This window comes from Heterodontus francisci, chromosome 12 (genome assembly GCF_036365525.1).
Source record: "Heterodontus francisci isolate sHetFra1 chromosome 12, sHetFra1.hap1, whole genome shotgun sequence".
NCBI classification, from domain to species: Eukaryota; Metazoa; Chordata; class Chondrichthyes; order Heterodontiformes; family Heterodontidae; genus Heterodontus; species Heterodontus francisci.
Window position 1 is genome coordinate 14797147 of NC_090382.1, and position 17667 is coordinate 14814813.

The window sequence follows — 17667 nt, forward strand, 5'->3', positions numbered from 1 at the left end:
AAAAAATCCCAAATTTTTCAAACCTTTCTACATATTTATACTTCCTCATACCAGGCAGCATTCTACTGAACCTGCACTGTACTCTTTCTAAAGCCTCAATATCCATTCATTAGTGTGCAGTCCAATGCTGCCTCGTATTGTAACTGATATCTTAACACGATGGTGAGTATCAGTAGCAGATTGCTGAGTTCAGACAGGCTGTAACAAAGGTTCACGATGCAGATTTTAGACTTTGTAAAAAGATATATATTCATATTATCAAGGTTATTTAATTTTAATTGACTACGAAAGTTTATTTTTTCTCTGACAAAAATGCAATAGTTTTAGTTGATCACTATTTTTAACATTATTTCAACTTAAAACGTGAAAGCAATGCTAGAGAGGCACTCAGGTCAGTGCTGGAGCCATTATTATTTATCTCCATAACATCACCCATCTCTACCCTTGTCTCAGCTCATCTGCTGCTGATCTCCTCATCCATGCCTTTGTTACGTTGAGACATGACTATTCCACTAGCTGGCCTCCCACCTTGTACATTCCATAAACTTGAACTTATCCAAAACTATGCTGCCTAAATCCTAACCCGCACTAAATCCTGTTCACCTATTTATCCTGTGTTCACTGACCTGCATTGGCTCCCAGTTCACCAATGCCTCGAATTTAAATTTCTCACTTTTGTATTTGAATCTCTCCATGACTACGTACCTCCCCATCTCTGTAGCTCCTCCAGCCCTACAATTCTCCGAGAACTCTGCACTCCTCTAATTCTGGTCTCTTGCACATCCCTGATTTTAATCCCTTCATCATGCCAAGTCATCAGCTCTCTAGGCCTTACGCTCTGGAGTTACCTCCCGAAACAACCTCTCTACTTCCCACTCCACATTTAAGGAGCTTCTTAGAACCTACCTCCTGCATTTGATACAGCCTGCCATAAGAGACTGTTACCTAAAATTGAACATCATGGAACTGAAGGGAAATTATTGAGCTGGTTAGGAAATTGGCTGAGCGACAGGAGACAGAGAATAGGGATAATGGGCATGTACTCTAATTGACAGAATGTGACAAGTGATGTTCCGCAAGGATCTGTGTTGGGGCCTCAACTATTCACCGTATTTATTAACGATTCACTCTATTAATTTGTGAAGCAGCGCCTGGAGTGGCTATAAAGGTCAATTCTAGAGTGACAGACTCTTCCACAGGTGCTGCAGATAAAGTTGGTTGTCGGGGCTGTTACACAGTTGGCCCTTGCGCTTCTGTCTTTTTTCCTGCCAACTGCTAAGTCTCTTCGTCTTGCCACACTTTAGCCCCGCCTTTATGGCTGCCTGCCAGCTCTGGCGATCACTGGCGACTGACTCCCACGACTTGTGATCAATGCCACAGGACTTCATGTCGCATTTGCAGACGTCTTTAAAGCGGAGACATGGACGGCCAGTGGGTCTGATACCAGTGGCGAGCTCGCTGTACAATGCGTCCTTGGGGATCCTGTCATCTTCCATGTGGCTCACATGGCCAAGCCATCTCAAGCGCCGCTGGCTCATTAAGGTGTATATGCTGGGGACGTTGGCCGCCTCGAGGACTTCTGTGTTGGAGATACGGTCCTGCCACCTGATGCCAAGGATTCTCCGGAGGCAACGAAGATGGAATGAATTGAGACTTCACAAACCACTGACCACCTCCGGGCGCTTACTAATTGTCTCTCATGACAAGGAGGCCAAAGAAGAAGACTCTATTCATTAATAACTTAGATGATGGTTAGAAAGACATATCCAAATTTGATGATGACACAAAGATAGGTGGTATTGCAAGTAGCATAAAGTTACAAAAAAATTGATATAGTAAGTGAAAGGGCAAAACTGTGGGAAATGGATTTCAATGTTGACAAATGTGAGGTCATCCAGTTTGGACTTAAAAAGGATAGAACAAGGTACTTTATAAATGGTGAAAAGCTAGGAACAGAAAAGGTCCAAAGAAACTTGCTGGTTCAAGTAAAATGTCATGAACAGGTACAGAAAATAATCAAAAAGGCTAATGGAATGCTGGCCTTTATATCTAGAGGACTAAAATACAAGGTGGGGGTAAAAGTCACACTTCAGCTATACAAAGCCCTGGTTAGATCACACCTTGGAGCACTGTGAGCAGTTCTGGGAACCACACCTTATGAAGGATATATTGGACTTGGAGGGTGTGCAGTGTAGATTTACTAAAATGATACCTGCACTCCAAGGATTAAGCTATGCGAAGGAATTATCAAACTAGGGTTGTATTCCCTGGAATTTAGAAGATTAACGGGTGATTTGATCAAAGTTTTCAAAATATTAAGGGAACAGATGGGATTGGTTGGGAGAAATTAATTCCACTAGTTGGGGAGTTTAGGAACTAGGGAGCATCGTCAAAAATTAGAGCCAGTCCTTTCATGAGTGAAATTAAGAAATGCTTCTTCAAAAGGGTGGTAGAAGTTTGCAACTCTCTTCCGCAAATGACAATTGATGCTAGATCAAGGGAGTGACTGTAAAGAAGGAACAGGCTACCTGGGCAGGGTTTTGGAGGTGGGTTAAGTCAGCACATTCAAGAGGGGGGGCTGGATAGATACTTGCTAGAAAAAGGCATTGAGAAATAGAATATTGGCCGTTTTGTTCATTTTGGTCTCTTCTGGCCCTGTACATTTTACACACCATTTAATGAATTTATTTGTATCAGTTGAAACACCCAAATGCTTACCATTCCAGTAAGTGCTGAATTAATCAATCGTGTCACACTGTTGGTGTCTTTCTTCATTCTCAGGAAAAACAAACCATATAGACCTGCAGATCCTGTTGATAGCAGAGTATTGACCACAGCAAGACTGGCCAACTGACCATCTCCAGACTCTGTAATGTGACCTTGTGCACCAACAACAAAGCCTAAGGAGCCTATTAGTTGCATAAAAGCTCCAAGAACTGCAAGCTTTAAAAAATGAACAAGTCACCATGTATACATTTTGTCTTTTACCTCACAGCTTTATAATGATCCCCTATGTTGGAAGTGGCTTTCTGTAACTGGGTCCTATAGTCTAGAGCTACAGAATGTTAACCATGTAGTTTCATTTTGAAATGTAGTCGACAGGAAATCTCTCTGAACATAGAAAGAATTTTAAATTTTTCTTGTTCTGATTAAGTTGAGGGATGTTAATACAAAGGAATTAAACAACATCCATTTCAGGCACCCAGCGTCAGTCTCAGGTACCTGATGGTCAGGTACAGCACAGTTAGATGCAAAGTAAAGCTGCCTCTACTCTGCCTCAACTATGCGCACCTCCACCAATGGAAGAGCAACCACACAACACCATTGTGATATTTTTTACCACATCCCACATCAGCCAGTTGGTGCCAAATTAGAGGCAGTTCTATGCTGAAGGTCCATATCCAGTAGGGAGTGGACTGAAACTGCCCAGACACATTTAACATAGGATTGTTCCAGCGAGCAAAGGAGCCTTTATCCTATCACCCTATCTCGTGGATTTAGCCCATGGTCAAGTGTTTCACCCACTGCAGCAAACAGTTCACAGAATGATTTTCAGGAAAATAATTATGCAATGTCAAGTGCACTGGACACAGATTCAAACCTCACTTTGAAGAGTTTATGTTGTCAAGCATGAGAAGCTGACAAACGTAGACAACTCATTAGGAAGAGAAAATCACTGAGTCATCACCTGGTTCCCCACATATCTCCTAGCAGACTGCTCACAGCAGTAATGACAGAAATCTGAACAGTTTTTCTGCCCACCACCCTCGTTTCTGCAGTCAGTGCAATGCCAAGTGGAAGTAACTGGTGAGAAAATGGAGTAAATCATACCTTTGTTAATAATAATAATGGAACTATGGCCTTGAAGAAGATTTAGATCACCCTTCAGTAACACACAATTCAGCCATTATTAAGAGCTACCAAGGCAATGCTAAAAATACAGCCTTCCAAAGAGCCATGTATCAGAAATCTCCTCAGGAGCACTCCTGATTGGCCACCGTAACTTTGCTGGAATTTCCATTTATGGTCTATCCAGGGTTTCCACCTAAGTTATGGAAGCTGACTGGGAGTGCCCCCCAAAGAAATTCCTGCCACTCGGTTAGAAGCTCAGAGTTGACGGGTCAAGTCTTACCACCTGGATCTGAAGCTGCTCTTTGTATAGGATCCTATTAAATTGGCTTAATGCTTTTAAAGCTCTGACCCTACCTACTCCAAGAGCATTCTGGGGTATGGATAAATAATAGCCCCTGAAACTTAGAGTACCGCACTCTCTGTCTGAGACTGGTTAGATTGGCTTTGAAACTTGGAAGATAAAAATGATAAGCAAATAAGGACTTTCAAATACAGTAAGTTAAATAGATCAAACATACAAATGTTGCATATCACTAAAAATGCCAGTTTTTAAAAATGTTTTATTTTTCCTTGACTTACAGGTAAACTGTAGCCTTGATTGATGATTGGTGTTGTCCAGCGGACAACACGTGCATTCGTGACAAATGATGTAATCAATGCTGCTGTGCCACCGACTAAGAATACTACTCCACTTCCAGCATAGTCCTTAGAAAATAAAATGGATCAAATAGATCAGGGTATACTGTGGTGGTTATGGAATATGTTAGTTATTTCAAAAATCCATTGACAATGCAAGGTAAAAACATAAGAAAACACTTGAAGTCAGATTTTATGATAATGGCAAAAAGGGGACTGCATTGACCCATGGGTGAATGTACATCCGGAATTCAGAATGTGGGCTATCCTGATCTTTTTGACAGAGTTCTTCTACCCAATTTGATTAGGCTACTGCTACAGAAAAACCTTAACCCAGAGACCTTGGCATGCAGGATAATTAGTTGAGGAGCAGAATGTCATGTGAGGCAGCAAGTCTTTAAGAGTTGAGTTAAGACCACATGGTGTGTTGTGGATGGTTCCCACTGTTCAACTCCCCACCTGACCGCAGCAAGTACAATTGTATTGGTGTTTAGCCCCTTGGTGTTTTATTTTTCAAATAAACAGACAGTGACAGGTTTTCCTGTAGGTTTTTTAAAACAATCAATTGTTTATTGATCAATACGCCTTATCCCAAAATTGTTGTAACACATCCACTCACACATTTGCTCGCACACACACAAAGAAGAGACAGACAGAGAAGGGGAAAAGGTGACTTTTGATGGTGGGGGGGGAGGTTATAATAAACCTGTTGAATGCTCTTGGAAATCAAGTTCTCAATGGATGTAGGCCTGAGATGAGTGTAGATTATTTTCATGATTGAAGGTTCCATTGAAGACAGTGTGTTACTTCTCGCTTTCACTGCTGTATAATGTAGATGTCAGATTCTGCAGCAGGGTACGTGCTTTTCTCGTTGTCGTTTTGTTTAAGGTAAAGCTGTGTTACCTCCCACCTCCAGGTAGGAGACGTTCTCATCTCTTCCCCATGGTGATCGTACAATGGCTCAGGACATAGCTACTTCACACTTTCTTTGTTTCAGAAGACATTCAATTCTGGAATGTTTTTAGGATGGGGTGCAATTGACACCTCTTAGCTTTGAAGATTTGTTCTTTGTCTATGTCAGACAGGTTGAATACACAAAAGGCCAATCCTTTTTTCTTCAGTGGCCATTTTGGACCATTGTTCACTTCTTAAAATGTCTTTTTTAAAGACAAAGTCTTTCATAACTCTTCAGAGTCAGTCCATGATTGTTGTAGCATCGCACCTCTGGTGTGCATGGCAGTTGTAGTTTTCCATTAAAGAGGAAGTTGTGATAATGTTTACTTGTTACAGCGAACACATGTCGCACTGCTACGTTTGTTGCTGAAGGGGTGAAAATTGAACAATGCAAATTATAGGGCCAGATGATAGATGGGATGGGGCAGAGTAGATAGAAGCACACTGTTTCCAGCAGTGGAAGTGTGAAGGATGAGGGGCTATAGATACAAGATTAAGGCTGGGAATTTCCTTTGAACTGCTCCTGCTCCTGAGCCTTCACCAACAGTGCGGTGGAAACCCAAGATTTCTAGCCTTAGTTTATGACATTTAGAATGAGGGCAAGAGAAACTTCTCAATGGAACTTAGGAACATAGGAGTATGAGTAGGCCATTCAGCCCATCGTACCTGCCCGCCATTCAATATTATCATGGCTGATCATCCACTTCAATACCTTTTTCCCACACTATCCTCATATCCCCTTATGCCATTTGTATTTAGAAATCTGTAATTCGCTGCTTTAGACAAACTCAATGACTGAGCTTCCACAACCCTCTGGGATAGAGAATTCCAAACATTCGCAACCCCCAAGTAAAGAAATTTCTCCTCATCTCTGTCCTAAGTGGCTTCTCCCTTATGTTAAAATTATGTCCCCTGGTTCTAGACTCCCAACCAGATGAAACACCGTAGCTGTATCTACCCTGTCTATCCCTTTAAGTATTTTGTAGGTTTCAATGAGGTCACCTCTCACTCTTCGAAACTCCAGAAAATAGAGGCCCAGCCTCACAGCTCCAGTGACCCGGGTTCGATTCTGGGTACTGCCTGTGTGGAGTCTGCAAGTTCTCCCTGTGACCGCGTGGGTTTCCGCCGGGTGGTCCGGTTTCCTCCCACAGCCAAAGACTTGTAAGTTGATAGGTAAATTGGCGATTGTAAATTGCCCCTCGTGTAGGTAGGTGGTAGGAGAATTGTGGGGATGTGGTAGGGAATATGGGATTAATGTAGAATTTGTATAAAATGGGTGGTTGATGGTCAGCACAGACTCGGTGGGCCGAAGGGCCTGTTTCAGTGCTGTATCTCTAAATAAATAAATAAAAATAAATAAATTTTTAAAAATAAATAAATAAAAATCTCTCTTCATAGGACAGTCCCGCCATCCTGGGATCAAGTCTGGTGAATCTTCATTGCACTCCCTCTATGGCAATAATATCCTTCCTAAGGTAAGGGGACCAAAACTGCACACAATACTCCAAGTGCAGTCTAACCAAGGTTTTATACAACTGAAGCAAGACTTCACTACTCCTGTACTCAAATCCTCTTGCAATAAAGGCTATGATTAGTCTTCCTAATTGCTCGCTGAGTGTGAGAGTTGTGAGATGGTAACTTCCAGGGTTAGTGTTTGAGGAAGAATCTATGTCAATATTCAAGGTTGGATTGGATTGGTGGATGAAGGGAAAGGGGCTGAATATGGAACAGGATGGGAAAATGTGTTTTAAACTATTTGCTCATGTGGAAATTAAATGCCAATACAGACTGGTTTGGTCGAGTGGCCTTTTTCCGTATTGTAAGTTCTATATATTTGCTGCAGGAAATGCACCAATGGGTTTCCTTTTTGGGGCTGGAGATAACCATCCAAAGATGGCAGCTGTGTGGTAAAACTGCAATTCAATGCAGTTTGCCAGATCTCTCATAGTTGGCTCCAAATAAAGAATTTGCTGGCATCAGGTCAAAGAGAAAGGTAATTAGGTTGGTTCATTACACTCATGTTCATTGCTGCTCCTATTCAAAAAGACACAAACCTAAGTTGGGAACTGCTGCAACCTCTGGGAGATACCATTTCAAGAAATGTTAATAAATATTGCCCCTTTCCATACACCATTTCATTTTGCCTAAGTGACACTTTGCTTGAAGGTGCTCTGATAAGAAGCTTTAGCCAAAGAAGAAAGTTTTATTCAAATGTTTGTGCCTGGCACAAGAAAGTTAAGTTTTCTAAACTTTCATGTCTATCGAGTTAGAATTTTACCCCTTTTTAACATTACCGCTAAGTGACATTTGCATCAAATGAATGATGTGAATGCCATTAGCTGTACACAATCAAAAAGAATCACTCCCATTGGCATCAGTGGCATCCTTGCAGAAGGGAAAGTGGAAACATTGCTATCATAATTATATTCAAATCTCTGTAAATCATACATACTTTAGCTGCCAATAGTATTTAGAGCAAAGCCCGTCTAAGAGCGAAGTCCAAAGTACGGAAAGTCCTCATCAGGGAACTCCTCTTTGCTGACAATGCTGCTTTAACATCTCACACTGAAGAGTGTCTGCAGAGTCTCATCGACAGGATTGCGGCTGCCTGCACTGAATTTGGCCTAACCATCAGCCTCAAGAAAACGAACATCATGGAACAGGACGTCAGAAATGCTCCATCCATCAATATTGGCGACCATGCTCTGGAAGTGGTTCAAGTGTTCACCTTCCTAGGCTCAACTATCACCAGTAACCTGTCTCCAGATGCAGAAATCAACAAGCGCATGGGAAAGGCTTCCACTGCTATGTCCAGACTGGCCAAGAGAGTGTGGGAAAATGGCGCACAGACACGGAACACAAAAGTCCAAGTGTATCAAGCCTGTGTCCTCAGTACCTTGCTCTATGGCAGCGAGGCCTGGACAACGTATGTCAGCCAAGAGCGACGTCTCAATTCATTCCATCTTTGCTGCCTCCGGAGAATACTTGGCATTAGGTGGCAGGACCGTATCGCCAACACAGAAGTCCTCGAGGCGGCCAACACCCCCAGCTTATACACACGACTGAGTCAGCTTGAGATGGCTTGGCCATGTGAGCCACATGGAAGATGGCAGGATCCCCAAAGACACATTGTACAGTGAGCTCGCCACTGGTATCAGACTCACCGGCCGTCCATGTCTCCGCTTCAAAGACGTCTGCAAACGCGACATGAAGTCCTGTGACATTGATCACAAGTCATGGGAGTCAGTTGCCAGCGTTCGCCAGAGCTGGCGGGCAGCCATAAAGTCGGGGCTAAAGTGTGGCGAGTCGAAGAGACTTAGCAGCTGGCAGGAAAAAAGACAGAAGTGCAAGGGGAGAGCCAACTGTGTAACAGCCCCGACAAACAGATTTTTCTGCAGCACCTGTGGAAGAGCCTGTCACTCTAGAATTGGCCTTTATAGCCACTCCAGGCGCTGCTTCACAAACCACGGATCATCTCCAGGTGCTTACCCATTGTCTCTCGAGATAAGGAGGCCAAAGAAAGAGAAAGTATTTAGGTCAATGTCGCAAAGTGTTGGTGTTATCCTTACCATTTGTAAACACAAGTCAAAAATACATTATATAGACCTTAGATCCTGAAACCCTTAAATCCATAATGCTTGACAGTGGTCATTCCTCCCTGGAATTTTGATGGTGTTAAAATGTTATCAGTCATCTCAAAAATCTACTTAGACCCTCAGAATGATGCTCACTTTTGGAACCATTGCATTAAATTTCAGTATTATCAGCTGCAATAGTAATAAAATCCCACGTAGTTCAAGTGGCACTCCAGAGACTTCAGCATAAAATCTAGGCTGACACTTTCGTGCTGTACTGGGAGTGCAGCACTGTCGGTGCTCTTTTAGATTAGATGGTAAACCTTTCGTAAGTATAAGGTCCCATGGCACTATTCGAAGAAGAGCAAGTGAGTTCAGCCCAGTGTCCTGGCCAATATTTATTCCTCAACCAACATCACTAAAACACGATCTAATCATTATCTCATTGCTATTTGTGGGACTTTGCTGTCTGGACATTGACTACCACGTTTCCTACATTACAACAGTGACTACAGTACAAAAGTACTTCATTAGCTGTTAAGCACTTTGGGACGTCTTGAGATTGCGATAGGTACTAAAATTATTTCTTTAAATGTTGACTAGTAATGTAAATATATGTGGAAATGTTTAGTATTGCATTTACATTCTATGAGAGCTCATGAACTTCATGTAATGCATAAAATAATCTTCTAATTAGTAAGTGGCCTAACAATTCTGTGCAAATTAAAATTTTAGGAATTTAGCATTTTACTTGCCTCAACTGGAAGAGTTATATAAAAAAGTCCTGACTGATGCCAAAAGAACCGAGAAACAATTGGATAAACAAAACCTATAACAAAGCATAATTTAAACATGCGATTATTAATTAAATTCAAAGTCCTCACAAATATTTACACAATATACCAGGCATAGTAGGAAGAATTTTCCCTTATTTCACTGACACACATAGAAGAGGAACAGCAGTTTTTGAGCATGCAACTCCAATGTTCCTCACGGTTCTGTGCACCACTGTACTTTCCCCAGGACCACATATTTACTGCCCCAGACTCAGTTTTACTAAGGAACTACCACATAGATAGGCAACCTCTCAGAGTCTGACCTGCAGACAAATGCTGACACAGGGGCAGCTCCTTCCAATGGCATGCCTTGACCCATTACACCATTGGATCCTTCCAAGCCACTACAACGTACAGGCAAAGTACACTTTCCTCAAGAGTGTGCAGTAAAGTGCCAAAGAGCACACCTATACTTGCACTGACTGCACACAGCAGCATGCCCACTTTGCTATCCATAAAAGCGGACTGGATGCTGCACTGCTCCATTACTTTTCCACAGACTAGACTGCATGTTCCCCATTGGGTTGCTTTTCATAACATTCTTGCCTGGTACCCATCCCTCCCCACAGCCCTGGAAAATCCTGGTAAATATTCATAATTAATTTCCTTTATAAAAGGCTAAACAATATTTGCCCACATATATAGCCACTTACTTCAAATTTAATCTGTTGGCTAGATGCTGGCTAGTTGCTGGCACAAAGCCAAATCACTTCTCTGGGAGCTTATGCCAATTAGTCACATAAGCTGACCCTGTAAAATTGGGTGCATTCACCTTGGTATACAATGGGCTAGCATGGATTAGATGGCTAGTCAAACATTTACAGCACAGATTTACCAGCCGCACAAAAATTAGGATTTTAAATGTTGAGAAATGTTCTGGTTATCTTAATTTTAGAGAAAAATTAGGTGACTATACTTCTACAAAACAGGAAATTATATTTTCAGTAGCCAGGCAAATTTAAATAACTTTGTATTTTTTGCGCTGAAAGATAAAAATTCTCAATACATATTAATGCATCTGGATATTGCTAATCCAATACCTAGTTGCTATTTACATATGAAAGATATTGGGTTGGTATGTTATTGGCATGCTGGCTTCTTTAAAATGTACAAACAGTATAATCTCTGCAGTACATTAAAACTTCAAGAGATGCATAACTATTAAAACTGGTATGTACACTACCTGCCAAAATGTAGCTTGATATAATGTAACCAATTGGTTCTGTCCTTTGAGTAATAGCTCCTGATACAATAGTGGTTACAATGGCACATCTTGCGTAATTAAAGATGAAGTGTGAAAAGTTGACGTTGCCAAAAGTAAAGAAATTCTTATTTCCGATAATTCTTTCTTGATCTCCAAAAGCAAAGGCATAGCCATGTATCCAGTAGGCAAATAAAGACACAACTGCAAAAAAATGTAAACCATTCTGTTAATGAATTTTTCAGTTCTGTACATGGAAATGTCAGACTATAATGTCTGGAAAGCCAATTTCCTTTCAAACCAATTTGACTTTTTTGAAAAAAAACACAGAAATTACAAGTTTTGTTAAATATGTTCAACTTATAAGTAATTTAGAAGAATTCTCCCATTTTACACCGTCCTGCTACAAGGCACTGCACAACAGTGGTCCAAAATATTTAACCTGATAATATTTCCTACTTTCTTGTAGAGGTCGAGGGAGGTTATCTCTGTTGAAGGCACATACATGAGGACTAGGTATGTGGAGAGTTATGAGCAAATCGAGGATCCTTCTGCTTTAGAGAATCAAGTAATGTGTCTCACCAATTTCAAGTTTATGCCTTTTTCGGTATCTGTTTTCAGCTTTATATGTTGAGTGTATATATGAACATGAGTGGAAAAAGCCAGACAAAGTTTGTAGGAGGTGCCCAATTATGCTTTGGGTTTTAGAGAGATACAGCACTGAAACAGGCCCTTCGGTTCACCGAGTCTGTGCTGACCATCAACCACCCATTTATACTAATCCTACATTAATCCCATATTCCCGACCACATACCCACCTTCCCTCAATTCTCCTACCATCTACCTACACTAGGGGCAATTTACAGTGGCCAATTTACCTATCAACCTGCAAGTCTTTGGCTGTGGGAGGAAACCGGAGCACCCAGCGGAAACCCACGCGGCCACAGGGAGAACTTGCAAACTCCGCACAGGCAGTACCCAGAACCCAACCCGGGTCACTGGAGCTGTGGTCAAGGTCAGTGAATTAATCTTCAAATGTTTTGTTACTGTCAGGTATTATTTTTTATAAAGCTTTTTATGGCGCTGTTTGAAAATATAGGGGGCAAAATTGGATAGCCCCTGAATATGGACACAGGGATTGCAATGTTTGATTAACCCATTTCTTTTAATGCAGGCAGCATGCAAACTTGATGCTGCCTACTGATTTCCATGATAGCTGCCTGCAGTCCAGCACTATGTGTGCTGTTGAGTTGCTGCAGTCCTCAGCAGGCATCCCAGGTTTGTGTGAGGCTAGTACTACATACAGCCAGCTTGCACCTGTTGAAGGGGAGGTGCATTATGGCTGGCACAAATGCTGGAAGTCGCTGGTCAACACATTCTGACAAGGAGAACATGGACTAATAGTACAACAGGGCACAGTATGCTCCAGGGTTCTAATATGCAGCGCTGGAGACCTTGATGAAGGAGGATGAGAGATGTGTTCTATCCACAAAGGGCCAGGAGGTCTTCCAGACAAACTTTGAGAAGGCAATGGGAGCAGATAGCTGTCATGGTCAATGCAAGAAGTGTAACTCAAGGTACTGGATGCAATGCTGCAAAAAGTTTAATGGCCTCTCGAGTGGTCAAGGTCAGTGAATTAATCTTCAAATGTCATATTCGTACCACTGATCCACTTGCCTCAGACACTGAGTTCACCAACACCCCCTTCATTCACCTACCATTAATCTCCATCAACCATTATCCATAGCTCACATTCACAGTTTCACCTCACCCTCACACATTTAGCACTGCTACAGGCCCCAACCACATCTCATAGCTTGCACATTCTGTCAGTTATTCAACAATGACAGACTGTCCATATCATCCAAAACAGATTGTGCCACACTCACTGACACATTCCCTCTCTCTTGCAGAACAAAGTGACCTATAACCAGAGACAGCAGCACCCAACCGGCAGAGGACAGGCACAGTTGCCTGTCCTTACCTTAATAGAGGAGATGGTGCTCTCCATCACTGGAGCAGCCATGACTGAGGCTGTGGGGCTGAAACTATCGAAGGTGATGGTATGGTCATACCTAATACTGCTCGTCATATCCCGCTTGCCTCTTATCCCACAATCACTTCTGATTTGCAAGCTACACAAGCTGTAAGCATGCACTTCTTGCTTTCTCCTCCTCCTTCCACCATAATATTACCCTTGTGCCTTTCTTCTTTCAGATACATAACAACTGCAACCTGTCCTGGCAGTGGTGAAAGAGCAAGAGATGAAAAAGTGGGAAGACAGTGATGGAGAAGAAACACCGTCACTCCCAGTCATACTCACATCCACCAGCTCAGATACTAATACTGCGTATACTTTAGAGGGTAGTTTAAAAGGCAGGATCTGCACATGATGAGACACTGGGCACAAGTGGCCTGCATCCAGGGCAGGGGACAAGGGTGGTGCAGGTGGCAGCTCGCTGGAGGATGAAGTGGTACATGATTTCTTCTGCAGAGCACTCAGCTGCGGAGTTTAATGGGCGGCCGACAGAAAAATGCTGATGGGTATGCACACTGAAATGCTTGGTGCATTGGGAGGCCTGCCAGAAAGCCTGTAGTCACTGTCAACGAGCAGAAGGAGTCTGCCATCAATTTGGCATATGACTTTGTGCAGAACTTGCAGACTATCCTTTCCAGCATGCAAGTGATGGCCAACTCCATGAGAACATTTGTGGACTCAACCACGATACAACTGACTAACCAACACACTGCAGTACAAGCAAAAGCCACCCAATATCCAGGTGCTTCAGTGGAAGTTCAGATTGAACTCATGCAAGGTCAGCTTGCTGCCACACAAGTTTGGACGGATGCCATCATAGCTACGGATACCAGCCTGCAAAGGGGATTTAAAGAGGCTCACAGTAGTCCAATAATCTGTCTTCCAACACATTACTAGGATTGATGAAGTGCCACCCCATGGGAGTGGCTGGTGCACCATGGATCACGAACCTACTGTCCTCTCTCAGGATGATAATATTCGTCCTCTCACTGCTGCCACTCTGTCAGTGCCTTTGCTGTTGCCTATCAGCCAGCCAGCCCAGACTACTGTCACCCATGCTGAGGTGGTGCTGTCCGAAACTGGGCTTGCTACGGCCAGAGCTAGTCAGGTTGTCCAGCAACACCATCTGCAGTCTCCCCCACGAAAAGGCAGCAACCTTCCATCAGCCATGCTGCAGCCACAGGGGTAGCACTGCATAAAAGCACTGGGACAGGCAAAGGCACACGGAAAACAGACACTAAAGGAATTCACAAGGGTGATTAGTTGACTTTTAGATGGAAGAGTGGATGGTTTGATCCATAAAGTTGGTTTGGAATGTTTGTTTTGTGGTAGCTTTTATTTCAGCATTGTGGTCAAATGGACACTGTGATGGTAAGGTAAGATGTGGAACTGTTGGTGAATGGAGAATTAGAGCTGCTTTCGCTGGTACCACAGTCAGACGAGTCAATCGCGGACAGCCTGGCCAGTAAGGGGATGTGTTGGTTGTCTCATCCCTTTCTCCTCCTCAGCTGCTCACTATATACCTAGTGGCAAGGGCTTTGCCCTTATGATGGCGAGATTGTATAGCATGTAGTAGACCACCACAAATCTTGGCATGTACTCTGGCGACTACTGCAGAGCTCCTCCAGAATGGTGCAGGCAGTGGAACCATTGCTTGAGCACTCCAATGGTCTTGCCAATCACATTTTGTGTGGCAGCATGGCTCTCATTATATGCATGCTGCTCACATGTGCGTGGGATGCGGACTGGAGTCATGAGCCATGTGGTCAGCAGACGGCACTTATCGCCCTGTAGCCACCCTCTAGATTGTTGTGGTGGCTCAAATGCAGATGGCACAGTGGACTACTGCAGAATAAAGGTGCCATGACTGCTGCCCGAATATCAGGCATTGATCTTCATGACACATTGAATATGGTCACACACCAGCTGGACATAGATGGAGTGGACGCCCTTCTGGTTGCGGTACATCTCAGAACTTACATGTAACATCTGCAAATGTCAGTGGCACAATGCACAATGGGGAGCCTGCAATCCTGGCAAAGCCACATGCTCACTTCACCCGCTTCTCTCTGGCAAGAGAGAATGAAATGTATTCAGCTCCCTTTGCAGTGACCTCCCTTACATAACAGTGGGTGACAAACTGGGAGATGTTGCGAATATCACTAGCTCCAGCTTAGAAGGAGCCCAAAAGTTCACGCCCACAGTCACCTTCACAACTACAGGGAATGCTGTCCTCGCCTTTTTCTGAGGTACAATTTGGACTGCAACAGGTGATAGAGCACCTCTTTAGGGAAGTGGAGATGTCTGACACACTGGCCCTCGCTCAGATTGAGGTAGGAGAATTGTTCCCTGGAGACCCTGGGTAAATATGTAGATATGACTTCCTGCTGAAAGACTTTCTCATCCACCTTCCTCTTCAAGCATCTTTTCCTGCTCTGTGTTGCTTCTACCCATTCTCCCTATCATGCTGAAGGTCAAAGGGGATACAAAATACCGCACCCATGTCCGGAAGCAACTGGTCTGAGCAGCTCCTTTGAAGTCAGTAGCAAGGCCTTCAGCACATGCCACCACACTCCTTGCAGATTTCAGCAATTTTAAATAGCAGGGCAAACCAGCAAATAAGTCTACTAACTCAGCAACAGCCATTAGAAATCAATCAGCAACTAATCTGAAAGTGGGTGATGATCCCTTTAAACAATGCTGGTGGGGATCCTCCTGCTGCTGAATACATATCAAGCTGTGTGAGGTTAAGAGAGGGTATTAGCTAGAGCATTCAGGTTGAAAATGGCACCGCTGGTGTCAAATTAGCACTATACTCTGATGGCCATGACTTCAACCCAGCACACCCAGTGGGAATGGGCTGGTAGAGGGTTAAAATCACATCTGGGGGCTTCCCGGATCCTCTCACCATTTTAACTGACCAATTTCTGGCTGCATTTGGCCCAGGTAAGATCCTAAATGAAAGGTCAGATTCGCACTATAATTACATCATATCCACCACATTTTAAATCAAAATCCTGGACGCTCCCACCCAGTCCCAGACCCAACAACAAAACCCACTGGGATTGGTGTCCAACAATTCCTGAAGTAGTATAAAAGGGGACACTCTGCAAGTACCATCTACAAGAAGCACTGCAGAAACTCACCAGACTTCTTCGACAGCACTTCCACACCCTTGACCTCTACCACCTAGAAGGACAAGGGCAGCAGATGCATGGGATCACCACTACCTGCAAGTTCTCTTCCAAGCCACACACCATCCTGACTGGGAACTATATCACCATTCTTTCACTGTCGCTGGGTCAAAATCCTGGAACTCTCTTCCTAACAGCACTGAGGGTGTACCTGCAACTCAAGGACTGCAACGGTTCAAGAAGGCAGCTTCTCAAGGGCAATTAGGGATGGGTAACAAATGCTGGCCTAACCAGCGGCACCCACATACCACAAAAGAATAAAAAAACTCAGCTGTCGCTCGCTGGATCTGAGGTTATTTTGCTGTTTGGTTTACCAGGACAGTTTCCAACTCCCAGATAATGATCTCTAGACTTTTGTTGCTTTACAAACCTTTAAGTAAGCTTTCCCTACTTGTTATGGGAATTATTCTTGCTTCTTTGTTTGGAACAAGAGTTGAAGCAGGAGGAGGAGCAGCAGCAGCAACCACCATCACCAGCGCCTGGGCCTCTCAGAAGACAACAGGTGAGGGGGCGATGCACAGGAGACCAAAACCAGCCCGCAGGTTCTACCAGCTAAGAGGCACCTTCTTGGATCTATCTGAGGTACCGTGCAGGAGCAGACTGTTCTTCTCCAAGCAGCCTGTTGTAGATCTTTGTAACCTCCAGCAACATGATCTGTTGCCTCCTGGACCTGGGGGAATGCTACGTTAGTGGTATTCAAAGTCACCACAACCTTGAATTTTTATACCACTGGATCATATCTCTTCTATTCATGCAGGTTGCACCCCTAGTGGGGTAAGCAGTGCTGGTGAAAGGTTGATGTCCCTGTGGGTGCTCATGATCGATGACTTCTAGATGCTCAAACTTGTATGGGACCAAAGCAACTCAGCTGATGCCAGGAGTCTGACCCAACTGACTTGCTGGCATCATGGATACTAGTAATATGCACACACTTTGTATGGGTAAACTACCATCCTCTACTTCTCCCAGTGCTCACGATCCTGCCTGGGCCAATGATGTCCAGGGCTTCTTGTACTGCCTGTGTGAAGCAATGATGGTGGGGACTCTTTTCCTCATCTTGTTCCTCTCCCTTGCATTATGTGTTGCAGAAAGAAAGGGTGTGAGTTAGTCAGTATATGTTGAGAAGGTGAGTGGTGTTTTTGTCTATCGTGGATATTGTGAGTGGCATAGAAGCAAGATGGAATGATGGTGGAGAGGTGATGAATGTAAAGGAAAGTGTATGTGATGTTAGGAGGCAGGAGTAGTGAAAGGAGTTGATGGTTATGCAAGTGGCAGTATGTGAGAAGAGAATGGTGCTAGTGTGTGGTGTAATGAGAGCAAAGGAAGAGGTGAGCGTACCTGGAATGAGCAAGAGGTGTTTTGTGTGCCATTGTGGTTGTTG

The 17667-nt window shown here is 43.6% G+C and overlaps 1 protein-coding gene across 1 annotated transcript; it reads right to left on the reverse strand.

Annotated features, from left to right (window-relative positions):
* Positions 1–2252: 2252 nt before the first annotated feature.
* Positions 2253–12448, reverse strand: LOC137375676 (putative ammonium transporter 1). The gene is made up of 6 exons (XM_068043065.1): positions 12352–12448; positions 11037–11258; positions 9773–9846; positions 4432–4557; positions 2719–2943; positions 2253–2267 (listed from the first exon to the last, which is right to left on the reverse strand). Exons 1-6 carry the CDS (start codon positions 12446–12448, stop codon positions 2253–2255), a joined length of 759 nt encoding a protein of 252 aa, XP_067899166.1.
* Positions 12449–17667: the final 5219 nt, after the last annotated feature.